Source organism: Pteropus medius, unplaced genomic scaffold (genome assembly GCF_902729225.1).
Source record: "Pteropus medius unplaced genomic scaffold, Ma_sr-lr_union100, whole genome shotgun sequence".
NCBI classification, from domain to species: Eukaryota; Metazoa; Chordata; class Mammalia; order Chiroptera; family Pteropodidae; genus Pteropus; species Pteropus medius.
Window position 1 is genome coordinate 28,350 of NW_024354501.1, and position 26,937 is coordinate 55,286.

The window sequence follows — 26,937 nt, forward strand, 5'->3', positions numbered from 1 at the left end:
CTAAATTTTTGTTTTTGTTCTCATAGGTTCCATGGCCTGTGGACATCGTTATAAGTTTGGAATGCCAAAAAATTTATAATCAGGTGTTCCTTCTCTTATTGCAAATCAAGTGGGCAAAATACAGTCTGGATGTTTTACTATTTGGTGGTAAGATATGTTTTCAACAGATAAATTATAATTTAATTTTAGCCCTCAAAAAGAAAGGTTGGTGGTCTTTGGTCATTTCTACTGTATACATAAGTGTCAAAATGACACGTATTCATAGCACCAGTTTTACAGACGTCAGAATTAACTTCCCCAAATGAAATACCTGGAAGCTGTATGTCCAGTTTATCTGAAATACAATAACTTGATTCTCAGTGTAGCCAGAATAATACTTCTTAGATGACAGGAAAAATTGGAATAACAAGTTAACGGGACTTCACATTTACCTTCTCGATGACAGCAGTAATCGGTGATGTGGGCAGTTTTCACGGAAGGCGGGGGTCCCAGCTGTGCCGCTGGCCTGCCGTCCGAGCGCCCGCCCTGTGAGTGCTGGGGTCGGGTGGTGGAGCTCGTCCCGCCCACTCTGCTCTTCTCATCTTCTGCAGAACTAGCTAGTGCCGCCGAAAAACCGCACTCCAAAGAAGCACTGTTACGTGAGCGGGACACGGCCGCCCCGTTCGGACCGCACGAGGAGCCAGTGAGACAGCGGATTCACCGTATGTTCCTCCTGAGAGTGAAGCTCATGCACTTCGTGAACAGCTTGCACAACTACATCATGACCAGGGTACGTGTCCGTCTGGGTGCCTCGGCCCCGTCGCCTCTGGCACAGGTCTTCACGGAGAATCCCCTGCAGCGTGGTCACAGACACAAAGGAGCTCACAACATGCTCGCACGCTGTGCATGTGAAAAGAGCACATATTCAAAATCTGATCATGACACCACATGGCAGTGGGGGGTGTTTTAAGCGTGCCGGAGCACGTGTCTGGAGACTGCTGCCCTTCTTGTCAGCAGCCCCTGGGGACAGGTGCAGCCGGCAGTGCTCCTTCGGAATTGCCTGCAGAACCTGCCTTGTCGTCCCTGAAACTTAGTAGTAGCAGCTGTTCCCAGTAACAGCCAGAGTCAGGCTAGTGTGGAGCGTGAGGAAGACGCAGCCAGATGTTATGCTTTTTTAAAAAAACAAGAAGTAGCTCGTTACCAAGTAAACTTCAGAAATGTCTTAAAACCAGCTCTTCGGGAGGTTCCGGAAGACTTCAGCTGTTTGCACAGCAGCAGTGTTACTGGAGGACAGTGCTCATCTGGGGTTTCAAATGGTTGTTAAAAAAGTGTCTAGTCAATAGCACGTGAGTTCTAAAACCTATGCCGTTTGCGTGAAGTGGGGCCTCTCAGCCCGTGTTCAGACCCGGCGCCCGTGGCCGACGCGCTTTCTGTGCAACCACGGAAGCCCTCAGAGGCTGGCCCGGGGCCCTCGGTTGCTGGGCGTAAGTGGCAGGAGTGTCAAGTTGGCGCTGAATTTGTTTTCTATTTGGAGTACATTTATGCCTGCAGAACTTATAAAACACGTCAATTTACCTGCTGATTAAAAAAAAAAATCAGTACATTTTCTATATGGTTTGATAAACGGTTCCCCGTACCTCGTACCCTGACCCCAGAACGGTCCGTCAGTCCCGAGGGAGGCATTCATTCACTGCAAGTGGGTATCCTGGCAGACAGGGCCCTGCCGTCATTCTAGGCTAAGAATGTCGGCATTTAATGAGCAGAACTTGATAAACTTTGCAGATGTAGTTTTTGAAGGAAGACTTGGAGAGGGGCTAGAAGAGGTAGCTAAAAAGTCTGTGTGGCACACAGGTTCTCGAAGAAGAAATCTGATTGCACTTTTCATCTTTTTCTTCCAAGATTCTTCACAGTACAGGGCTGGAGTTTCAACATCAAATCGAGGAAGCCAAGGATTTAGATCAATTGATTAAAATTCACTACAGATACTTGTCAACCATCCATGATCGATGTCTGCTGAGAGAAAAGGTACATGAGATGTCACCTGCAGACTCGGCCATTGAGGCAGGAATGAAGCTGGCCAAAGGAGGCGGTCTACCTGCTTTGGAATTTTATACTTATTTAGCTTCTGTAGAATATTCTTTAGGGAAAGACCAGATCTTTCCCTACAAATGAGGTTACAAATTTATGCCATATTATCGGAAATTATATATAAGAAAAGCAGATGAAAACTGTGTTGCCAGCCTGCCCTCACTCTGCACTGCTCTTGGGTTCAAGCCGAGAATCGTACCTGTCGTCGTGGGGTACTAGGGCTCCAGTCGGGAAGGGCGCCCCCCTCTGTGTGACTGTGTGGGACAGTACTCGCCTATTTCACTGCTGAATTTAAGTGGCCGTCCAGGAAACGGCAGCCTGCTCTGCTGCTTGGACTGCACTAACACCACCTGTGCCACGGGTGCAGCAGGTGTGGCCCAGTTCCAAGCGTACTTTGTTCAGAGCCCAGCGCCTTCTTTTAGACGTAGAAGGCCGTCACTGCACTGATGAGCTTTTTCTGTGACTCATTTAAGTCAGGTAAAAGGTTTGGTGGCAGTGCGCAAACATAGTTACAGAGCCCGTGTTCTGTCTGTGGCTTTGATCTGCAGGTCAGCTTTGTGAAGGAAGCCATCATGAAGGTGTTGAACTTGGCGCTCTTGTTTGCGGACGGCTGGCAGGCGGGCCTGGGGGCTTGGCAGTGAGTATGGGGCTTGTGCAGCCTCTGTGCCGTGAGCCGTTCATCCTCCCTTTCAACTGTCTTCTCTCCGGGAGCCTTTTTTTCATCTTGGTAACACATCACTTACCACTTAGATTTAAGGAAAGAACCGAAGAACCTGGTTACCTAAACTAGCTGTATCGGGAATTGTCCAGTTCTTTCTTTTATGAGCAGTAAAACGATAAGAAAATTCTGAAGTCTTTTAACTAGGACAAGCAGATATCCTTAGGTTACGTTCCTGTTTTGTTTTAGAAGTTATGTTAAATTTTTGTTGTGGTGCCTTAGATTATACACAGAAATAGAAGATCACATAGCAACCTCAGATGCCCGTCACTCCAGTCCAGCGGTCCCTGGCAGTGACCAGTTTGACCTTGTGTTTCTTGCCCAGTCCCCTTCCCACTTGCTGAATTATTGGAAAGCAGATTGTGGGCATCAGGCTGGATTATAGTCCAAGGCTGTATTTTAGATGAGCTCTAGAAGGATAATTGTACATTTGACTTTCAGAGTGTATTGTTCACACCTGTCCTGTCGAAAGTCAGAGGACAGCCTTCCTACCTGTCGATAGTCTCGTCCTCTGCTGCTAACAGGGACGTACAGCTCAGCAGTTTGTTCATTTCTGTCTCATTTATAGAACTGATGTAATGCTGGTATTACTTTTTTTTTTCAATTACAGTTCAAATTCAACGTTATGTTAGTTTCAGGTGTGCAGCATTTCGGTTAGACTTTTAGGCACCTTACACAGTGAACCCCCAGCCCCTGGCGCTGCCCCATGTGACGCTGCCGTTCGCATTCCCCTGACATAAAAGAGCAAGTCTGGTTGCACGGGCTGCTGCGGCTCCTGTGACGATAGCTTGCCACTTAGTTGTCGAGATGAGAGCTCATTACAGAGCGAATCTCATTTTAAATCTTAACTTGTGGCTGTACCAGAATTTTCTGAAGGCGTAAACTAAGATGGTAGGCAAAATTTGTAATTGCAGGGATGGAAACAGAATTCTGACTCGCTTTATTACTGCTGTCTCATAGTGTGTAAGCCATATTTCTCTTTGTCACTGTGGGGCGGAGGAGAAAGCAGTAATCCTACTGCAAATGCTTTGCTAACATTGAACTATTTCACTTCAGCAAGTTGACTAAGAAAAAAGGAGGGAGTGAGGACTTAGAAGCATATTAAGTATCACCGTTTTTGGAAATTAATTGATCTTGATTCAAACTTAATGCAGAAAAGTGAAAAATTGGAAAAGCCAGGTGAAATTTGAACACTGCCTGGGTTATTTGATGATACTAAAAATGATCGCATTTAAGCAGATGGTGGTGTGGCTGTGTTTTAAAAGGAGTCTTTAATGTATACACGCGGAAGCATTTATAACTGAAATGCTGTGATGTCAGACTTGCTTCTACAAACGCGACGGGATGTGGGGGGTGCGTGGGAGTCCGCTGGGTAGTTCTCGCCTTCATATTTCACGTAATAGGTTTTTAGGTCGTTTTAAAATTTAGGGTTGTATGTGCTATTTATGTTAATAGGAAGATATGCTTGCGGAAAGTAAAAAACGCAACCGAATGATGCAAAAGGAAGTAACCCCAGCCACCCAGCTCCAGAACTCAGCACTGCCCTGAAACAGCGGTGCTGTGTCATAAGGACACGCCTTCAGATAGCTTCAGAATTTTCACTTAACGTCGGGCAGGAAATTTTATATTTTATGTTATAATCTTTATAAGTAAGATTCTATATAATTAAACTGAGATACATTCGAAATTACTCCAAAGATATTTTGTAGCCTGCCGATTAACCCCTCATGCACTTACTTAAATTGCGATTTACTTTCTTTCTTAGAATGGAGTCTATAGAGAAAATGGAGTCTGATTTTAAAAACTGCCATATGTTTCTTGTGACCATTTTAAACAAAGCCGTCTGTAGAGGGTCCTTTCCCCACTGTGAGTACACCGTGTTAAAATATGGCTGCTTTTATACTTTCTTGAACCAAGGCTACATGTTACTGTTTCGTTATTGATCTCACGAAGAACTAGAATATTCACCACTTCAAACCGGGAAAGTCCCTCAGCTGTTGTGCCATGCTTTGAATTGAGTCTGCAGAATTCCCGTGGGGCAAGCGACTATCAAATGTGAAACCCTGAGACTAAAGACCTTGCCTTCCAGTATCTCATTGATTGTACCCGTGGGTTTCCGCTTTATTTATTATTAAATAAAGCGGATGGCAGAATAGATTTATCACGCTTCAGTATCATGTGTAACTATTCCTTTTCAAATGATAAGGGATGTTTTAAAGAGGTTTGAAAACTCCCGAGGCTTCCTGACACACACCGTGGAGCAGGCAGAAGTCTGTGCGGTGAGTCCAGGGCGGAAGAGAGCTTGAAGCAGCAGCAACGAGGACGAGGGAGTGTCTCTGCAGCCTCTTTGGGACAAGCGTGCAGGGTTATCCTCTTCCCGTTTCTGCATCTTCACACTGCGATGTGCTTGTTAAGAATAGCTGACCCTTCGGGAAACACTGTGTTGGGGAAAACACTGACACATTGATCTGCCTTTGAATGGGCAACCGTTACACGCAAGTCGGTTCCACTGGCAGGTCAGAATGTGGCATTTTGTCATGAATGGGCTCCAGGTCTTACGACATGTGGAACAAATGTGATTTGTTCACTGAAATGTCCAGGTTTTCTTGTTCTCAAAATTAAAACGACCCGAAGTAGAAATAACTCATACTTTTTCAATTCGTATTTAATAAGTGGAGATTATCATTTTCATTATACATTAAAAAGAATCAGTATTTTAATTAAAAATAAAAAAGTGTGTTGAAATACGTTTTAGTTTTCAATTTTTCAAAGCCTTATTCAGACATTTTCCTATTTTTTAACTTATTTTTGTTCCTCCCACAGTGGAATCTCTAGCCCTGTCACTCATGGCCGGCATGGAACAAAGTTAACTACCTCAGACTCAGTCTTCATGTATATACATCTCCACTCCATGTAACCGAGAAGTAAGAATTGTTTTATTGAGGTTCATTTTTAAAACTTGTCTGTCATCTTGACATGTGGATGTGTAGCTGTTTTCTCTGAAGCTTATTGGATAGTGTAGGGTTATGTGTCTAAAATTCTGTCAATAATGAAAAGTGTATATAAGCTGTTTGTACTTATATTTCCTCCTGCAAGTTATAGATTTATGGTATTGATACCTTCAGATGTGAATTATATCATTTTTGAACATGTAATTGTTAATATTAAAAATAAATTACAGCACTTAAAATTTTTTCTTTCTCCTTTTACTCAGTCACGGAAGAGTTTTACATGCTATCTTCCCTGAAGGTTGTCTTAGACGTAGACATCTGAAAAATGTATTTTAATGTGCTTGGGAAGTTCCAAAATGAAAGTAGCTTCAACCAGCATCGATGAATGTAAAAGCCAGCTTTATGTAGGGCTAGCTGTAGGTACCTACTGTCATTTGGCATTTCAGAGCAATTTTTGTCAGCTAAAATTACACTCACCACTCCATTTTTCTGCATTTTTTGGTATACTTTTTGCATTTCTCTAGTATTTATGACTCTGCACTGTAGTCACTACCTATTTTTCACTAACAACCACTCAACTCCAAATGGCCTCAGAGCCCAACACGGGGCGCCTTGCCCCGTCTACAGTCTTGGTCGCCCTGCAGCATGAGCACGTTTTGCAGGCCGACGGCAGTGTCTACACCAGCACCCCCCAGGTGCCCACCCCCTCTGCGGCTTTGGAGAAATTCACTGAGGAGGCCTCCACATGCCCAGGGTGCACAGCTGTTCCGATGGCAGGAAATACCGCCGCGTAGCCTGCCCACTGAGAGAGAGGTGCGGGCTCTTTGTGATCTGCCCCTGCGCGTCCAGGCCTGTGGGACTGGCGGCCGTCTGCTCCGCTGAAGCAGTTTGGTGCAGGAGTCGGGTTTTACACAGTGCCGGCCTGGCTGTCCTGGCTTGCAGTTCTTCACGCGAAACAAAAATTCATCACGTCAGACACTCCGAAACGTGGCTCCTTTGTAAATCGAATTATCAGTGTTTCTAAATCTGCGATAGAAGGTAAGTTTATTTATAGTATATTTAGGAAGGAAATATTTTCATTTTAAAAAATGGAGATTCGAAATGAGAAGATTCAACAGGATAAGATGTCAGGCTGATTCTAAAATTTATGTGAATGTGCAAAGGACGTAGAATAACTAACGCCATTTTGAAGGACAGAAAGGTTAGAGGACTTAACTTTCCTCACCTCAAGACTTCCTGTAAAGCGACAGCAGTACATGCCGTTGTATACCCGTTAATGGCAAACAAAACAAAGCCTGACAATAGCGAGTCCTGACGAGGACGTGGAGCAGTTGAAACGTTCATACACTGCTGGTGGGAATGCTGAACGGTATGGCCACCTCAGAAGAGAGTTTTTTCATTTTCTGTAACATTAAACTAAACTTATCATGACCTAGTAGACCCAGTCCTAGTTATTTACCCGAGAGAAATGGAGAGTGCGTTCACACAGAGACCAGAACGCAGATGTGTACGGGGACTCTGTTCATGGTGCCAAAACCGGGAACCATGCTCACGTCCGTCAGCCACTGAATAAATAATGCGACCAACTGATGCGACGAAATACTGCTCAGCAGTGAGAAGACGTGAACTTTAACCTGGATGAACCTCAGAAACTGTTAGGTGGAAGAATCCTTCCTCAGATGGCTGCGTGATGTATGATTTCTTTTGTATGATGTTCTGGAAACAAGAAAACCATAGGGCAGAGAACAGATAAGCAGTTGTCAGGCCTGGGGCTGAGGGGAAGAAACTTTTTAGGCTGATAAGACAGTGCTGTTTTGACTGGAGTGCTGGGAAAGTCAGAATTCATGAGACTGCGAAGGTGTGTGTGCTTCCACCTTCCAGTGAAGGGCAGCCCCAGTCACAGGAGGCCGCGGGAGGAGTCCAGGGTGGAGGAGAGCCCCGGGGTGTGGCAGGGCACAGGGACACGAAGCGTGCCCGCTCTGTCTGATGTCTTCCAGAAGACATCTGTGTCATGAGGACAAGGAGTTGATCTGCAAGCTCGCCTCTGTTATTGCTCAGGCCTTGCTCGGGTGAGGGATGTGTCCTCCCGACATCTGAGAGATGTGTGTGCAAGTCCACACACCCTGGTGCCTCGTTGCTGGCAAGGAATATGATGCGTTCTGTCTTTCAGTGGCCTGTGCCCTGGGCTGTGCACTTCACAGGCGTGTCTCAGTTTTTTCCCCTCCTTGCAGTGGGACGGGATGGCCAGCGGGGGCTGGCATCGAGTGTTCCCCTTCACTCTGGTCGGTCACGCTGTGCTAAAACCCCGGGAGAATCGGCCTTGTTGAATAGTTCTCTTGAGGACGGGCTCTGGCTTATTTCCAAATGGTTCCTTGCTCCCTCCTCATGCTGGGAGCACAAGGGGACTTGTCTCTGACCTTCACTGTGAACCCGGTAAGGCTCGTGGACGTAAAACTCATGAGACCATGTGTACACCTGTCCAAGACCGGGTCTCTCCACAGGTTTTCCTACCCTGGCGTTGGCTCCAGGAGAGGTTTCCGTTTGTGGGTTCTCTGTCTCCTGCCTGTCTCTCTAGTTTGTGTGTCAGCAGTTTGCCCTGTGACCTCACTTCTCTAATGGAACTAAAAAGTTGTTGGTTTTCAGTTCCTTTGTTATTTTGCTTGGTAGCACAGTGACAGCTTTCAAGCTCCCAACATGCTTGATCTATAATTGAATCTCTGTAATTTCTGTCTTTTTGTTGACATTCTGATTTTGTTTATATGTCAGCGTATCAAAATATGTTTATAGTCTGTTTCCTGATTTCCTTTAGTTCTCTGTGTGTGTTCTGATTCAGCTCACTGAGCATATTTAAGACAGTTGTTTTAAAGTCTTTTTCAAGTAAGTTGGAAGCCTGTGTTTCTTTACGTCAAGTTTCTGGAGATTTACTTAGTTCCTTTGCATGGGTCATATTTCTCTGCTGCTTTGTGTGCCTTGTGATCTCCTGTTGAAAACTGGTCATTTGGAAAAAAGGTTCCTCTCCCAGTCTTTGCAGATGAGTTCCATGCGGGGAGCACCTTCCCACCATCTGGAAGGCATGAAGGCTTCCAGGCTTGTCAGGGCTTCTTTTTGGTACTGTGTCAGGCATGCAGGTGTGTGTGTGTGTGTGTGTGTGTGTGTGTGTGTGGTTCGTCTGATCAGCATACATTGTGCCACTCTTTTGTTTTTTTAATAATGAAAATTTATTTTTTATGGTGACATTGATTAACGAAATCTAGAGACTTTCAGGTGTACAATTTAATAGTAAGGCATATATATGTATATATTTTGCATTGTGTTTTCACCACCCATAGTTAGATTTCTTTCTGTCACTACATATCTGATCCTTTTTACCTCGTTTACCTCCTTCCTCTCCCCTCCCTCCCTGCCCTCTGGTAACCACTAGTCTATTGTCCGTGTCCATGAGGCTCTGTTTGTTTGTCCTGTTCATTTGTTGCTTTTGGGTTTATATCCCACATATAAGTGATAGGTGGTTTTCAACTTTTTCTGTCTGGTCTGAGGTCCATCCATGTTGTCACAAGTGGCAGTATTTCATCTCTTATGGCTCAGTAATATTCCATTGTATATATGTACCACAGCTTTATCCATTCTTTTATCGTAGGACGCTTAGATTGCTTCCATGTCCTGGTCACCGTGAATAATACAGCTGCCTTTTAAAAAGTCTATTTCCCTGAGTCTCAGCCTGCTTCTCCCCACGGCCTTCGGTGTTCTGTTGTGTTCCTCGATCCATAATCTCTTGTCCCCAGGTGCCCAGAGCTCTGACACCCCCAGCGGCTCTGCCACACTCAGCACCCCGCACCGCGCTCATCAGCCTCATCAGCCTCCAGCCTGATGCCCGGACTCATGCCTCATTCCTGTCCACTCTGAGTCAGGCAAAAACCAGGCCCCCGAAATCCCCCAGACAAGTCAGAACGCTGGAAACAACTTCCACTTTTTTCCTTCCACCCTAAAGGAGGAACCGGCAACCGAGTGGCTCCCTCCTAACTGGTGCACACGAGGGAGGGAGTGGGTGTGAAGTTTGCTTGGAACATTGCGCGTGCAACCTTTTCTCGGCTGTGCGTTCGTCTGGTCACTGCGACCCTTACTTGGTTTCTAGAGTGCTCGGTGTTTGCGTGCAGACATGCGGGCCTGGGGTTTCCTGTGTCATCTTGCTCACACCAACCAATGTATTCTCTTTTGTCTCTGGTAAAGCTGCAGTAATTTTGAGATTTGTGCATTTTCTGGTAATACTTGGATCAATCATTCTTTTCAATTTTATTAATTGGTAGCATTCCAGTGTATGAATATACCAAAATTTGTTTATGTTCTTCTAGTTATACACTTGAGTTGTTTCTAGTTTTTTGTTACTATGAATAAAACTCATAAGAATGTTCATGCACAAGTCTTTGTGTAGAGATAAATTTTTATTTATCTTGGGTAAATACATAGATGTAGATTTACTGTATCATAGCATATATGTACATCCTACTTCATAAGAGACTTCCAAAGTAGTTTCTTCTTTGAAGTCTCCTATTTTTTTTGCGGGGGGCGGGGGCATTGTTATATTGTTGATTTGTAGGGGTTCTCTATGTTCTTGATACAACTCCTTTGTCAGTTATGTGTATAGCAATATTGTCTTCCAGTCTGTGTCTTGGCATTTCATACTCTTAACACTGTCCTTTGATGAAAAGTTTAAAATTTTTGATCAATTTATCATTTGTTTTAGTGATATTGACCAAAAAAGTTAGTACATTTCCTATTCTAAGAAATCTTTGCCTACTTCTATCCTAAGGTTCTAAAATTATTCTCTTATGTTTTCTGCTAGAAGCTTTGCATGTTTAGCTTTTAGATTTAGGTCTGTGATCCATATTGAGTTGATTTTTGTGTGAGGTGTGGGTCAAGGTTCATTTTTTCCCATATGGTTATGCAGTTGCTTAGCAGCATTTAACAAAAAGACTTTCCTTTCTCCTTTGAACTCCTTTGGTACCTCCACTGAAAATCGACGGACCACATAGGTGTGAGCTTTTCTCAGTCGGTTCTGGCCGCTGTAACGGAGTAACGGAGACTGGGTGACTGATAAAACAGCGGACGTTTATTTCTCACAGTCCCGGAGCCTGGGAAGCCCAGGATAATGGCGCTGGCAGGTGTGGTCCCCGGGGAGAGCCCACGTCATGGTCCACAAGCTGTGTCCTCACATAGCGTGGATGAGGGGCTCTCTGGGGTCTCTTTTCTAAAAGGTTGGTCACATTAACAGCTCCACCCTCATGACCTAATCACCCCCAAAGACCCCACCCCCAAATACGAACACATTGGGGATTAGGTTTCAACATTTGAATTTTGGGGAGACACACACATTCAGCTTTCGTCAGGAATTACTTTTCACTTCTGTTCCATTGACCTATTTGTACATCCTTATGCCAAAACTACTCAATTTTATTACTGTGGCTCTGAAAAATTGGTATTGTTTCATCCTTAAAGGTTTTATAGATTTCATCAGTGAAGCTGTATAGACTTGGAGATTTTCTTCGAGGGAAAGTTTAAAATTGCAACTTTATTTTTTTTCTCTTACCAATATGGGACTATTGAGATTTCCATTACTTTTTTTTAAAAGTCAGCTTTTTGTGGAGATTTTCTTCTTTGGTCTTTTGTTTTCTAGTTCATTGATTTCTGTTTATTGTTTCTTCACTTCTTTCGATTTGATTTTTGTTTTCTACCTTTTTTGAGGTAGAATTTTAGTAACTGATTTTAAACCTCCCTTGTTTTCTAATATATGCATTTCATAGATAAACTTTCCCTATGAACATTCATTCAGGTGCATCTCACAAATTTTGATGTTTTTCATTAATTTTTAGTTCAACATGTTTTCGAACTTCTATTGCAATTCTTTGGTCAAAAAGATTTAAAATTGCATTATTTAAGTCTAACATTGAGTTTTTTTAAGTTGTCTTTCTTGTTACTGCTTTTTACTTTAATTTCACAATGGCGAGAGAAGTTTCTATACAATTTCAACCCTTTGAAATCTGTAGATACTTGCTTTACTTCCTAGCATGTGGTATATTTTGTGACTACGACATATGTATTTAAAAACTAATTTTTTCTAGTAATACCATGCAGATTCAGTATCAAGGTTTTGAACATATTGAGTACAGTGTACTCTGTTTTGTTGGGGTACTATTTAGGTCAAATAGGTTAATTGCTTTTATAATTTTTCTCTTTTATTTCTGTGTCTGCCTGTCCTATCAGTTCCTAAAAGAGGAGTGTTAAAGTCTCTAATTATGAGTGTGTATTTGAGTTTTTTTGATTCTATAGAATTTTCCCAAGTACTTCAAAGCTTATTTGGTGTTTTTACACATTGAAAATAATTTTTCTGAATGAATTCACCCACTTCTCTTTATCAACTGCCCCTTTTTGTTTCTGGCGACATCCTTGTCTTGAGGTCTGCTTTGACATTTTGATTAGTACATGATTAGTACAAGTTTATGATTAGTACATGCATGGTAAGGTGTTTTCCATCTTTTTCAACCTCTTCGCGTCCTTAATAGTCAAAGTATGCCTGTTTTAAACAGCATGTATTTGGGCTTCATTTTATCCAGAGTGACACTTTGTTTAATTGGAGTGTTTAGTCCAGTTATATTTAACGTAATTATTAACACGGGTGAGTTTAAGCCAAAGAGCTTGCTCTTTTTTTACAGTTTGTCCTGTGTGCTTTTTGCTCCTCCTTTGGATTGAGTAGATTTTAGCATTCCGTTCTCTTTCCTCTTTTGGATTTTTAGCGATTCCTCTGATTTTTATTAATAGCTCTAGGGATTACAGCATTTTTAAACTGTCACAGTATACCGTGACTTTGTATTCTCACTTCAGCTGCAGTGTAAAAATCCCTGTGCAGTCTGACGTTGAGACAGCCCGCGGCCGAGAGAAGCAGGAATCCGCCTGGAAGTGTGTGGGCCCCGACCGCAAAGTCACTTGGAGCCTCTTCGTGGGGCCGCGAGGGCCCACCGCGCGCGTCCTGTCCCGGGCCGGCATCCGGGTTGCTGCCCCCGCGCGCATCCCCCGGGGACGGGCGGGTTCCTGCGGCCCCTGCGCATTCGCGGACTGGCGGCCACACGGCCCCCCGTCCGGGCCCGGGGCGCGGTGGGAGGCAGTTGGGGGCAGGGGCCCCGCCGTCCAGCCTCTGCATGCGACGGCGCTTCGCGGGCCTCCCCGAGACCGCCCGTGGGTCCCGTGGGTCCCGTGGGTCTCGTGGGTCCCGTGGGTCTCGTGGGTCCGTGGGCCGCGCCCCGCCCGGCCCCGCCCGCAGCGCTTGCGGCCGCTCGGGCGCCCCCTTCCGGCCGGCGGGCGCGGCGCGGCGCCGGGGCGGGGCGCGGGGAGGAAGGGGCCGGCGCCCCCGGAGGAAGGGGCCGGGCCGGGCGTCTCCTGCGCGTCCGCGGCCCGCCCGAGTGACTCACTCCCGGCGCCCGCGTTCCCGGCCGCCCGGACCCTGAGCCGCCGCCCCGGACCCTGCTGAGGAGCGCGCCCGGCCGCCCCGGACCCGGGAGAGAAACGCGCGCCCGGCCGCCCCGGACCCGGTGAGGAGCGCGCCCGGCCCGCGGCGTTGGAGCGGAGGCCGCGCGGGCGGAGCCGGCCCGGGGCGCGGGGCGCGGGGCGCGGGGCGCGGGCGGGCGGGGCCGAGCGCCGTCCGTCCCTGCGGCCGCCGGGCCGCGTGCGGATTCGGCCCCCGCCGCGGCCGGGGACTGTGCGGGAGCGTTTCCTGTGAGCGCGCGGTCGCGTCGCGGGTCGGGCGCTCGGGGAGAACCTGCCCCGCGCTGTTGGTGTTCTCTGGTTTGGGTTTTCGGGGTGTGTGTGCGGATTTCTTTTGAATTTTACATCTAGTTAAACGCGCTTTTCGGTGTCCGTTCAGTGAGTTTTGACAGACACGTAGAGTCAGGTGACTCGCACCCCGGTCAGGATGCAGGACGCTTCCGTGTCCCCGAAAATTCCGTCCTGCTCTCCCTGGGGAGGCGCCCCGCCCCGTCTGTCACGCTGGCGCCGCCGAGCTGCCCTCCGTTCCCGCAGGTTCGCTCTTGGCGCGGTGTCCCGCGCGCTCGTTCGTCCACACTCGGCCGCCTCTGGCGCGCGCGGACAAAGGTGAGATAAGCGGACCCCCAGGCTCAGCCCGAGAGATTCCAGTACTATTTTTAAGCCATGAGAAAACGCTCAGACTCCAGCTCGTTAAGTAATTCGAACGGTGCAGACCCGTTTATACTAAAAGCAGAATTCCCCCCTCCGTCTGTCCTAGCGGCCAGCTTTTTCTGTGCACGCACGCAGTGCTTGTTTTTTTGTGTGTCTGTCGTTTTGGTAGTATAAACACATTATATTGCATATATCCTCATACCTTTTCTCTGAAAATCTTGGCTCACCTAAAGATCTGGGAGACTTTCTTCCATGTTGGCATGGACGGTATATCTACTCAGAATTCTCTCATTCGTTTTAATGGCCGTGTAGAGTTCCGTAGCACCAGGTACCATAATTGATGTGATCAGCCTCCTGTCAGTTGACATTGCTATTTTGCATTTGTCACTACAGTCAATGCTTGTGTCTTTGTCTTGTGCACATACTCCAGTTTATCATTCTGGAGGCGAATTGGGGTTTACGTAATAGCTAACGTTTCTCGAGTACTTATTTTGATCCAGCATTGTTTTAAGCCGGGGTTACGCTTCCTGTGAAGGTCCAGATAATGAGTATTTCCAGCTTTGTGGGCCATATGGTTTGTGTCACAAGTACCCATTCTGTTGCAGCTCCAAAGCAGCACAGATGCTGTGTGGTGAATGGGTGTGGCCGTGTTCTAATAAAACTTTATTTACAGAAACAGGCAGTGGGCTTTAGTTTGCTAACACCTGTTCTGTAGTTTGCATTCTACTTATTCTCACAGCCCTTAAAGGGAGGTGTAATTATTATTCCTACTTTGGGGTTGAGGAAATTAACAAAGAGGAATGAAGTATGCGTCCCAGTTTACATGCCAGGTAAATGGCAGAGCCAGACTTCGACCCCAGCCACCTGCCTCACACACCCCAAGTTAAAAATGAGGAAGAAGCTGCCAAAAATACCTTCCCCAAAATGTTAGACCCTGGCACCTGACCATCACACGCTTACTGAATCACACCTACGGTTCTTTGAAGGCACTGTGCTTGTGCTTGCCCAGGTACCACTCCAGGAGTACCTGTCTGCGGGTTCCCCAGGGGGCCAGTGTCCCCTCTGCCTGTCTGTGTGACTGTCTGTGTCCTGGCTTTTGATTGCTCTCACTAGCATCAGCTCATAGAGAAGTCAGCTCAGTCACTGCCCGGGGCCGCCCAGCTAGCCATGGGAGGACAGGCAGAGACTTGGGCAGGTGGGAACAAGTTGGGTCCAGGCAAGAGGTGCGCTCCAACATAATCGATCATTTCAGCCCAGGTGGGCCCATTGCTTGGCCTGCCTTGGCCCATTTTCCTTCTTAAGTAACATGGAAAAAATATCTATTGTTATGAAGCTCACATGAGTTCATATAGGAAAAGTACTGTATAAGGAACATTTGCTGTTGCTGTGTTTTCTAAAGCATTTACATTAGAAAAATGTATTTTATAGTGTAAAACTTTAAGTAATCCACCTGTCCCATCTCTTTGCTACCAACATTTAGCTAGTCCTTAGCAGCCCTAGGCATAGCATGGAGTAGTTACATCTACATAATTAAAAAACTTTATTTATCCAGTGTTATAATATCAGGAAAAAAATGAAAATAATGGGAAGATAGAACTGTTTCTATTTGCAGGTGATGTGATTACATAGAAAGTCCAAGGAATCTATGAAAAAACTATTAGAACTAGTAAGTGAGGTTAGCAAGGTCACATAATACAAAGTCAGCACACGTAGATAAATCTTATTTATATATACTAGCAGTGTGCAATTAGTAAAAATTTTAAAGATAACCATTTTCAGTAGCTCCCCCAAAATTATTTAGACAAATCTAATAAAACAAATACAAAATCTGTATACTGAAAACTACAAAATACTGATGAATGAAGTAAAGATCATGTAAAGAAATGGAGACGCATTCTGTGGCTGTGGGTTGGAACACTCAACATAGTAAAGACGTCGGTTCTCTCTAAATTGATCTGTAGATTTAACGCAATTCCAGTCAAATACACCAGCAAAAAATGTTCTCAACAACTTTATTGAGGTATGATGTGCATACTATAAAATTCACCTCCTTTAAGTTTACAGTGATTTTAGTAGATTTATGGAGTTGAGAAGCCCTCACCATAACACAGTTTTAGGACACACTCATCGCCCCGGTAAGATCTCTCGTGAACTTTACCATGATGGCCTCCCATCTGCGTGTGTCTGCAGGGACAGAAATGATGTGCCTTGAACTGTGGCTTTAAGACTTCTTGGTTGTGAATAAGACAAATGGCCTGTGATAGCTCCTGTGACCTTGAAACCAGCATGATTGTGACTTAAGATTCTCTCTCAGATACCTCGCTAGCCGGACTCGTTGTGGGACCCGGACGTCTCCCACCCCAGCCGCTTTGCAGGACAGAACCTTTCCAGAGGGCTTGTGTGTCTTCTAGGGCCGTTGTAACAAAGGGCCACACAGACTGACTGACTTAATGACACTTACCTGCTTTTTTTTGGTTCTGGAGGCTGGAAGTCCAAGATGGAGACGTTGACGGGGCTGGTTTCTCTTGAGGCTTCTGTTCTTGGCGTGTAGGTGGCTGGCTGGCTGCCGTCCGTCCTTCTGTGTCCTCACGTGGTTGTCCCTCTGTGCCTGCCTGTACCCTAATCTCTTCGCACGAGGACGTCCACCAGCCATATTTTATCAGGGCCACCCAGTGACTTCCTTGGGGTCCTGTGGGCTCTGTGGCGAGGCCAGGGTGACTGGTTATACGGGCCGTGTGGCTGTCGCAGAGAGGCTGGCATGTAGGAACCGCCCAAGCCCCGAGGCTGCTCCTCGGGACGCAGCCTGGGCTTGGGCCCTGGGAAGGGCCGAAAGTGGACTCGGGACTGAATCCACAGGAGGCTGCCTTGAGGTGCCTTGCGTGGACACCACCGGGGCTCCCCATGCTGGCTCTGCAGGGCAGTGGCCGGATCAAGGACCCGGCTCCATGCTGCCCCTGTCCTGGGCCTCTCCGTTCTTTTGTGGAACAGGAAGTCGTGATGATAGAAGGAAGTTGCTAATAAAAAGAAAAAGGCTATCTTCCTTGTGTTCAAAGACACGAGATGTTTTGAAAAGTATCTGCTGCGTTTTAAGTTTACAGTTAGAAACATGCAGAATGGATCTGCCGTTGTCCGGGAGTGTACTGTAGGTGCCAGTGAGGGCCACTTGGTCCCGGCTGTGTCCCGTGCCTCTGTCCTGCTGCTCCCTGTCCCTCAGTGAGAACCACTGCAGGCTCCTCCTGCCCCGTGGGCTTCCGTCTCCTTTCACTTCTGTCCGAGTTTGCTGGCTGTGGTTTCAAGCTCTCGCTAGGCGCGCTCACACCGGGCGTTGTCCTGTCCCAGTGGCGAGTGACCGGACGTCTTGCGGTGTGCCTCCTGGTCCCTGGTGATGTCCTTGCCCTCCAGCTCCCTTTTGACTGGTGCCTGCATGGTTCCTCATTTACCCTCTTACTTTCAACCTACAGATGGCGTGATACTCAAAGTGTTTCTTGGAGCTGGCACTACAGTCATGTGCCACGTGACCGCGTTTCAGCCAGCGGCGGACCACGTGTGTGAAGGTGGTCTCATGGGATTGCAGTGGAGCTGAAAAGTTCTGTCGCCTAGTGACATCGTACTGCGGTGGCACAGTGCACGACTGTGGTGACGCTGGTGTAAACAGACCCGCTGTGCTCCGTAGCCTAGGTGTGTAAGTGCACCTCGTGATCTTCTCACGAGACCCAGTGACGCCTCTCAGAACGTACGTCGTTAAGCAGCGCGGGACTGTGTGGGGTCAGGAGTTTTTATCCTTTCTGACAATCTGTCTCCTCACTAGGGTATTTAGACTATTTACGATCAGTGTAGTTATTGATACGTTTGCAGTTAGTTCTGATGCTGGACAGGGCAGTCCCCTCGAGTGGAGATTCAGTTCTGCACTGAGAGAGTTCTCGACGGAGCGCAGGAGGGAACGCAGGTGCACACCTGCACTAGAGACGGCAGCGCGGCTCAGGCAGAGCACGGTCGCCTCTCAGAGACAGAGCCTTCGCCAGAGAGCCAGCGGGACGGAGGGAGACAGAAAAGACGAAGAAAAGGGCAGAGAACAAGAGCAGGACGGGAAAGCCCGTGTGCGAGTGCTGGGGAGTGTGCAGTTCACGTGTCATTCTTAGCCCTGGGAGTTACGGGTTAGAGGCTTTGTTTCCCCATCTCCCTTGGACGGTGTGGGTGTGCCCTGTGAAAGATAGGGTGTGGGGTGCAGAGAGGCATGCCAGCCTTCGATCCATAGGCTCCCCATGGTTACAGCTGTAGGGAACGAATGGTCGCGCTCCTTTTTCGTGGGGTGTGACTCAAGGACTTTTCCCTGCAGGGTGTGGGTGAACTGTCAGCCGCGACAGCAGGACTCGTCCTGTGTCCATCAGGCGTCCTGCAGTCCGGCCACACTGTCACGGGCTCTGGATGTCACTTGACGTGACAGTTAGTTCTCTGGCCTCCTCCCCGCGTTCTTTCTGCAGATCATTTTATTATTTGATTCCTCTTAGATCCCCCCCCCGACCTTTTGGCCATAAGCGATAAATTTTATTTTTCACAGTTCCGGAGACTTGGAAATCTGAGGTCGTAGTGTCAGGGTGCCAGTACGGTCGAGTTCTGGTGAGGGCCCACGATGCTGGGATTTATAAAGAGCACGTGCGTTTGGTCTTCGTCTCTTTCTGGCAGCGTTCCCAGAACCTTTGGCCTTTCCTAAGTGATGAGACGGGTAAGGGCGCCAAGATACCCACAGCAAGCCCCTTTCGTGCACTCCCGAGTTCACGTTAATGAAGCGACTTTTGGAAGGCTCCGAAGAATGGGGGCTGCTTACCGGGAGACCTACCCCCAGAGGAGGGCTCACAGCTCTCAGTCCCATCCCCTGACCTCAGGGAGGGTAGAGGGGCTGGAAGTTGAACCCACGGCCATGGCAGTGATTTAGTCAGTCGTGCCTGTATGAGGAAGCCTGCATAAAACCCAGGGGACAGGTCCATTCAGATTTTCTGGGTCGATGAGCATGTGCACGTTTGGGAAGCATGGAGCATTCGGTGGGCTTGGGTGCTCAGGGTCCTTTTTTGTACCTGGCCCTGTGCGTCTCTTCCACCTGGCTGTTCCCGACTTATGTCCTTTATAATAAACTGATGGTCCGTTACTGAACGTGAAGTGAGTAAATTGTTGCTCTGAGTTCTGGGAGCCGCTCTAGCAAATCAATTGAATCCAGGGAGAGGGCTTTGGGAACCTCTGGTTTATAGCCAGTCGGTCGGAAGTACAGGTGACAACCTCTGACTTGCGCTGGCCCTGAAGTGGTGGTGGTTGGCGGGAGTCCGCCGGGACCGAGCCAGTTGGAGTCTGCTGCTGGCGTGGGGACCTGGTCAGAGAATTGGTCACAGAATCCCAGGGCCTTTTCTGGGTTGCGACACCAGCCTCTTATTGTGTCCTCACGTGGCTGGAGGAAGATCCTTCTTTTTTCATTGCTGTTTCTTTTTCTCGCCTGCCTTTAGGCCATTTGAACATTTTTTACTATTCCGCTTTAATTTACTCTCTGTGATCTTTTTATGAGTTCCATTGCTTTGTACAGTTTTTTTTTAGTGGTTGCCCTGAGGATTACGAAGTACGTGCTTTCTCTTCTTTGGGCTGCACAGAATCAGCACTTCGCAGCTCTGCGAGGGGTGCAGAATTCTCCCCACCGCGCCGGGCCTGTCCCTTCCCCTCTGCGTGTGAACGCACCGCAGACCCCATCAGACCGTGCTCCGAGCTCCGCGTCGCACCCGTCTCTGCCACCGGGCGCGCGCCCTGTCTGTCGCTCTCCCTTCCCTTTTCTTCGAGTCCCGGGTTCCTCCTGGCATCGTTCCCCTCGTCCCTGTCCCTGAAGAGTTTCCGTTGGCCTGTTCCTGTGACTCCTCCTCCTCTTCCTCGGTCTGAGGGGGTCGGCGTTTCATCTGCATCTGCGATCTTGAAGGATGTCTTCTCTTGATGTAGGGTTCTGGTTTGATACTTTTCAGTTAAAAAGTGTCATTCCACTTCCTCAGGAGAAAGCTACAGAGGTTGCATTCCCTTCTCTAGGCAGTGAACGCTTTTCCTCCCGCTAGGAAGTGTCTGGGTGTGGATTTCTTTAGGTTTCTCGTGTTTGGGGGTCTCATGAGCTGCTGGAATCTGTAGGCAAACCTCTCCTGCCACATCGGAGAGTTTTTCGTTGTTTTAGCTGCTTTTCTGCTACTGCCACGTCTGCTGTCCTTGTCCTCTGATGATGCGAACACTAGACCTTCCCAGAGGTCCCCGAGGCTCTTCATTTTTTCGATCTTTTCTCTCTCTGTTCTTCAGAATGGATGATTTCAATTCTTTTAAGTTCCCTGAATCTTTCTTCTGTTCTTGAGCTCATATAGGCAGTTTTTTAAATTTCCAAGATTTCCATTTGAGTCTTTCTTTACATAAAGATATACATATATATTTTTTTACTCACTTTCGATTTTTCTTTCAGTTTGAGAGTTGTATTGTTTGAGCATTTTTGCAGTAGTTGCTTTAAAGTCATTAAGCAGTTGTAACATCTGAGTTATTTCGGTGCCGTCTCTTGTTCATCTTTTCCCATAGGAGTTAAGACATTCCTGGTTCTTTGGGTGCTGATTAGTTTGGATTGCAGCTGGGCATTTTGGATATTATGATAGGAGACTCTGGGTCTTGCTTTAGCAGGTGAACAACGTGGATCGCTGTAGGCTGTGCTTCTGCGGGTTGTGACAGTGTCTGTTCAGTGCGATGTGGGACCTGGCAGTGGTCTCGGACGGGGTGGGGGATGGGACAGCGGTCCGTTCCACACATGTGCAGCTTGGGGGCGGGCTCCTGCCAGCATCTTCCCCTTCGCGCTGCCCCTGGGGTGCGCAGGGGCCCTGAGGTTCCTTCCCTTTGTGCTTCTCCAGCCAGCACCCCGCACCCTGGAGGTTGGTGACCCTCCCTGCCCTGCCCGTCCACCACAGTGCTCCGTCCAGCCCGCCGGCCACTCTCGCCTTCTGGGAGCACACCCAGCCGCCCCGAGTGTCCCGTCTGGGGTGGGACTGCACCCAGCCGCCCCGAGTGTCCAGTCTAGGGTCAGAGCTGCTCCCTGTACCCGTCCAGGGTCAGAGCAGCGTGCAGCACGTTGACGTAGGAGTGTCCAGACCTGTTGAGAATTTTAATGAGTTTATTTGAGCCAAACTGACGACAATTGCCAGGAAACAAAATCTCAACAGATTAAGAAAGTGCTCCAGGAGAATGGCCGTTTTGCCGCTTGTTTTACACATTAGAACCGAAGGAGGAGACGTAAGGGGGGTTTGCCGGTGGTAAATTAAAGGGGCAGCGAGAATCTGGGATTGGACAAAAAGTGAAACGGAGAGACGCATACTTTTACGTGGGTGGGTACAGGGAGTTCGTCGTCAACGTTTGCAGCACACTGAGATGGTCTGCGGGGGCCAAGAGAACCGAGAGGGCCTCTGTGCTCTCTGGTGCGGTGGGCTGTGCCCTGAGGGGTCTGGGAGAAGGCGATGACTCTGACATTCCAAGGGCATGTTATCTCAGATGCAAAAAGGCAGGAGACCTGCTCACCAGCCGTAACGGTCTACCTGCCTCAAGAAAGCTACAGGCCCGAGATGTGACTGCTTTCTTAGAAAGTTTTATGTTCAGACCATCCTACGTGGTGACTTGCGGCCTCTGGGTCTGTAGGGACCGCCATGCTGGCCTCCCCTGATCTTGTCGGGTCTGGCGTGTGGCCTTTTCTCCCTCCCACAGGCAGGAGGCAGGAGGCAGGCCGGAGCGTGCCGGGCCCTCTCCCGTGCAGCCGGCACACGCGTTTCGATTATGTGGCCTCCATTTCCGTGCTGCTTTGCACGGCCTCGAGTTTGCGCTTAGTGCTGTGCCCACAGCCCCTCCCGTTTCGACCCGGACCCTCACCCCGGTCCCTGCAGGCCGGGTCTGTGCTCCTGGGGTCGCAAGCTGGAACCTTCACAGAGGAGCTCGGGGGATGGCTGCTGCCTCCACCAGGCCGTGCTGGCCCCCTGGGGCGGTCGTGGTTAGAGGGGACGGACAGTCTCCTGCCCAGTGAGGGGCTGTCACACAGTGCCCCAAGATGGGAATGGTAACAGGAGGTGGCGACAAGTGTGGTGGCCCATGTGCCCCGCATCACGACACTCCTGGAGGCCCGGAGAGGCTGCATCGTGACTCCCCTGCCGGTGAGCCCTAGGAAAGACGCCGGAACCTGGGTACTGGCCATGACCACCTTGGCAGCCCCCAGTGCCTGTGGGTTAGGCGTCAGGCGAGCGGGCGCCTGATTTCCTCACCATGCAAGGACTGTCGGAGTGCCCCCGCCCGCCCTCACAGCACGGTGACTGTTTCCTCAGAGGCCAGGATGGCGGCCCAGGTGACGCTGGAGGATGCGCTGTCCAACGTGGACCTCCTGGAAGAGCTGCCTCTGCCCGACCAGCAGCCCTGCATCGAGCCCCCGCCGTCCTCCCTGCTCTACCAGGTGGGTGCCGGGGGACTGCGGGGCGGGCCGCTGGTGACGCTGACGCTGCCACTGTGTGATGGTCTTCCTCTCCTTTCAGCCCAATTTCAATACTAACTTCGAAGACAGGAATGCGTTTGTCACCGGTATTGCCAGATACATTGAGCAAGCCACCGTCCACTCCAGCATGGTAATTCCTCCCGCGTGTCTTCGTCGTCCCCTGGGGGGGTGGCGCCTCCTGCAGAGGCACACACACCTCTCTGCACCATCCCGTAGGATACATTGTGAGGAAAAAGAGAAGAACGTGAATGATGTGCCCCGTATTTTTTAAAAAGCCTTTGTTTTCCATACCTGTGGCCCAGAGAAAACCCTCAGCACTGTGAGGGCCCCGTTTTCTCTCCTGCGCACCTGTGCGCGTGCACGGCATTCGCGATTAGATCGCATAAGGGAAGTGCATTGACGTAACTATTACAGTGATTTCCTGAACGTTTTATAAATGTTCACAATTTAACTATTTTTGGCAAGTTTAGTTTCTCTTTTTTTCTTACGATAAAAAGAAATATCATAATGGACATCTTTCTAAATACATAGTTCATCTCTTTGGCTAGATTTTTAGAAGCGAAGTTACTCGGCAAAGGTCGTGAACATTTTAAAGGACTTTAAAAACGTCACCACATTGTACTTGAAGTTTTTAAGAACATCTGTGCAGTTTTTACCATTTTTGCCAAAGGGAACAATGTGAAAGGAGTGAACACTAAAGCAGTTTTAAACGGTGGCAGTCCCCTACTCACGGACACTCCTGGATGTCAGGTGTGGCAGAGACTTCTAGCTTTCCCGCCCGCACTGGGAACGGCGGAGCTGCTTTGGCTGCCTCACGAGCAGGAGGACCCTGTGTGCATTCGAGCTGCACGGCCCCCCAGCCCCCACCCGTTCCCAGCCTCAGGTCCGCATCGCCGTCGGGTGGTTTGGGGTTGAGTGGAGCTGAGGCGTAGCTGCTGTGGTGGATGTCCTGGGCCGAGCTGGCGCCACACAGAGGTCCATGTACGTCACTGACATCCTCCCTGGCCTCTGGTAGCATGGAGGTGTTTTGGGGGGTCATTGTGGCCTTTTGGACCATCAGCATCGTAGCGTCACCGGCTTCTTAGCAGCTGTCTCTGAGCACACAGGTCCCGGTGCTTGTCCCTCAAGGGAGTGTCAGGACCGTATGCCGCTAGATGTTAGCGATTCCGCATCTCCCCTGTCGCGATTGTCCCTTGCTTGCTTTAGATTTGCCCTGTGTACCTTTGCAGAATGAGATGCTGGAGGAGGGCCAGGAGTACGCCGTCATGCTGTACACCTGGAGGAGTTGCTCTCGGGCCATCCCGCAGGTACCCTGTCACCCCGCCCAGCAGGACCAGTCCCCCCACTCCCACCCCGCTGCCCGGCCAGACCCTGTTCCACGCAAGTAGCCCCACCTCACCCCAGCCAGACCACGCCCCTTCCCAACACCTTCACACTCCTCCTCCCAGTTCTGCCCACCCCGAAGAGCACGCTCCCCCTTCACACCCAGCTGGCTTAAAGCCTCTTCAGGTCATACTTGTTTATTCCCAGGTGAAATGTAATGAGCAGCCTAATAGAGTGGAGATTTATGAGAAAACCGTGGAGGTCCTCGAGCCCGAAGTCACAAAACTGATGAATTTTATGTACTTCCAGGTAAAACCTCAAAATAATTCTCGGGGTTTCATGCAGGGGTGGGATGGCGCCACTCTGCCACCGTCACCATGGCTCAGTAACCAAGTGCATGTACATTAAAGCGGCCTCAACAGCTTCTGAGACGAACAGGAACTGAGCCTTTGACAGGTCAGAGCTCTGCCGGCCTTTCGGGGTGAACGCCTCTGTGGTGTTTCACTTCTGTCTCTGAGTTCGCATTCCCCCCACACGCGCGCTTCCTGTCGGTCCCAGGAGCATTTCTTTCTGCCAGTGTGCGCTTTCGATTCGTCTGGTTTACCAATGTTTTCTTCATGTCATCCTCACCCTGGCCTTGGCCCCTTGGTTAGGCAGAGTGGCCATAGGGTGGGGCCTTGCTGTACCTTGGAAATGTGTGAAGACTTTTATTACAGTTTTCTTTAGAAAGGGAGAAGATAAAACAAAAATTCACCTCTTAATAAGTTCTATATGAAAAGTTGTCAGGAAGAAAAGTCTATTCCCCTTTCTCCTCTGAGAGCTAAAACGTGTTTTATAGATCTTCTGTTGGAGCGTTTTGTTCAGTAACTTTGCTGGAATAATCGGCAAGACTCTTTTAGTTCAGGGACGTCGTTGGTAAAGTGCAAAATTAATGACGATTGTCCCAGAGCACAGGCTTTTGGAAATCACTTTAAGGAAACGAGTCTCTTTCCCCGCACCTCGAGTAAGCGCTCACTTGGCAGGGCGTCTCCTCGCGAGGCACGCCGTGTCCAGATGCCGCGCTTGGAGCTGGCCCAGCAGTGACAGTGCCTTCCCTGCCCTCCCCCCTTGCCCAGAGAAATGCCATCGAGCGCTTCTGCGGGGAGGTGCGGCGGCTGTGCCACGCGGAGCGGAGGAAGGACTTCGTGTCCGAGGCCTACCTCATGACGCTGGGCAAGTTCGTGAGCATGTTCGCCGTGCTGGACGAGCTGAAGAACATGAAGTGCAGCGTGAAGAACGACCACTCTGCGTACAAGAGGTGGGCGGCGGCGCCGGCGCCGTCTGAGCGTGCGCTCCGAGTGCGGGCCGGCAGGTGGGCGCCGGCGCCGTCTGAGCGTGCGCTCTGAGTGCGGGCTGGCAGGCGCCTGTGCCGAGACGCACTCCTGGACGCGTGTGTGTACTCTGGCTTCACGAAGCTGGGCCAGGCTCTGGGCACCCTGGGCACCCTCAGGTGTTCGTTGCACACCTGTGGACATTCAGACCCTTTAGAAGACAGAAGCACACGAGGCCAGTTCCTGCTCGCAGAGCCCTGGGGGCAGGGCACAGGTGTTTGGGTCCTTGAGCTTTTCGGTGAGGGGCAGCGGGGTATGAGCCTGAGGTCACCAGCACTGCTCATCACTCCGGTCAGATGTCCCTGGCAGGGGCACACCGTCACAGCAGTGGGGTCACAGTGTCACAGCAGGGGTCAGGTCACCTGCCGTCACAACAGTGGGTCTGGTATCACAACAGGGGTCTGCAAGTCTGGCAAGTGGGCACACGTCGCAGCAGTGGTCACAGTGTCTATGAAGTCTACAAATCTGAGGGTCTACAGTCGCCAGCAGGGATCACCCTGTCCGCATTGGATGAAACGTGGGACATCAAACAGGGACAGTAGCGGGACAGGATGGCGATTTGGGTTGGTGGGACAGGGTCAGGTGGGTTGGGTGGTAGTGGGTTAAGCAATCACAGCAAGTCACCGTCACCCAGCAGGGGTCACTGTCATAGCAAAGAGGTCAGACTATCACAGCAGAGTCCTGCGTCCACAGCAGGTAAGTCTGGTCATCTGAGAGTGCACTTGGTCATCACAACAAGTCACCATCACAGCAGAGTCTGTCACAGCAGTCAGAACCACAGGTAGACTAGACCAAGATTCTCCCCAGGCAGTTCCTCTTGCAGTGGAGAAAGCCAGCGATGGAACAAGGAACTGGAGCCGGCGTGCTTACAGCAACGAAGTGCAGCTAGAGCACTTCTTGGTGGCGGTCAGAAAGGTTCCAGCTGTCTCAGTAGCCTTTCCAGAAAGTCTGTGCGGGTTACTGTCGAGGCGTGAGGCTGGAATGAGATGCCAGCTGATGTTTCCTTTGCCAGACGAGGGATCTGGGCTGTAATAACAAATTGGAAGAACTTCTACTTTGTGTCAAGGGACTGTAGTCACGTTGCATCTAAAGTCATGCAACTGTTGCTGTGGCTTTATAAGTGACATGGGATGTGGCACCAGACCCAGGTCTGAGCATGGGGCAGCACTGGCGGCCGTGCTAGATCACTGGATTTTGAGGCGTCTCTGTATGAAATAAGTGCAGGCTTGCCGTGCATCCCCTAGAACCAGCTCTGCACAGAAGCCCAGACCCTGAGAACTCCAGAATCTTTGGGGTTGACCCTTCTTGGATAGGAAGGTCTGGAGTTGTCCCCATTTGGTAACAGTGTTTGTGGGTTCCAAAAGCGTATGACTCGAGTGCGGGGGTTCTGAGGGGTGTAGGGTGGACTGGTGAAGACTGGGAGAGCAGCTTCTGCGTGTTTTTGAGCCGCTTTCTCAGCCTTCCTGACTGTTGGGGAGATGCATAGCTCAGTGGTTTCTAATTTCTAAAAAGGATTTTTTTTCCCCTTCAAGTAAAAAGTTTTTTCCTCTTAGTATGCAGCACTTTTATTCCAAAGTCTGGTCTGTAAAATAGAGACGGGGCTGCTCTGTGGAAGGCTGTTGTGGGGGGGCCCTGAGCACCCCCTTCAGGAGCTACCCGGGGTCGTCATCACCCTTAGCTGCCTGGGCACCCCCTGCCCCTTCCAGCAGCCTCTTCCTGTGACCTCTGTTTGGGAACCCTCAGGATTCACTTTCCCAGACAGTAACCCCTCCCTTCCCAGCCTTCACAAACCCACACTCACGTGCC

General features: G+C 49.4%; 2 protein-coding genes across 4 annotated transcripts in view; both read left to right on the top strand.

Annotated features, from left to right (window-relative positions):
- The window catches only part of TUBGCP5 (tubulin gamma complex component 5), a 48,513-nt gene extending 26,114 nt beyond the window's left edge, over positions 1 to 22,399 (top strand). Inside the window, exons 18-24 of one of the 3 annotated variants that reach the window (XR_005650791.1) lie at positions 27 to 147; positions 591 to 769; positions 1,879 to 2,004; positions 2,616 to 2,704; positions 4,551 to 4,651; positions 5,609 to 5,709; positions 22,275 to 22,399. Coding sequence is in view for 1 of the 3 variants with exons in the window: in XM_039853409.1 (XP_039709343.1) it covers positions 27 to 147; positions 591 to 769; positions 1,879 to 2,004; positions 2,616 to 2,704; positions 4,551 to 4,651; positions 5,609 to 5,655 (663 nt within the window). In the remaining 2 variants the exon portion in view is untranslated. Of the gene's footprint in view, positions 1 to 26; positions 148 to 590; positions 770 to 1,878; positions 2,005 to 2,615; positions 2,705 to 4,550; positions 4,652 to 5,608; positions 5,979 to 9,518; positions 10,145 to 22,274 lie in introns of those variants that run through there. The other 2 variants (XR_005650792.1, XM_039853409.1) reach the window with 2 other exon arrangements.
- CYFIP1 (cytoplasmic FMR1 interacting protein 1) overlaps positions 13,164 to 26,937 on the top strand; it is a 47,770-nt gene continuing 33,996 nt past the window's right edge. The window contains exons 1-6 of the mRNA XM_039853404.1: positions 13,164 to 13,316; positions 22,275 to 22,399; positions 22,479 to 22,568; positions 23,668 to 23,745; positions 23,969 to 24,070; positions 24,877 to 25,058. Coding sequence (XP_039709338.1) covers positions 22,283 to 22,399; positions 22,479 to 22,568; positions 23,668 to 23,745; positions 23,969 to 24,070; positions 24,877 to 25,058 — 569 coding nt within the window. The 5' untranslated portion in view covers positions 13,164 to 13,316; positions 22,275 to 22,282. The remainder of the gene's footprint in view (positions 13,317 to 22,274; positions 22,400 to 22,478; positions 22,569 to 23,667; positions 23,746 to 23,968; positions 24,071 to 24,876; positions 25,059 to 26,937) is intronic.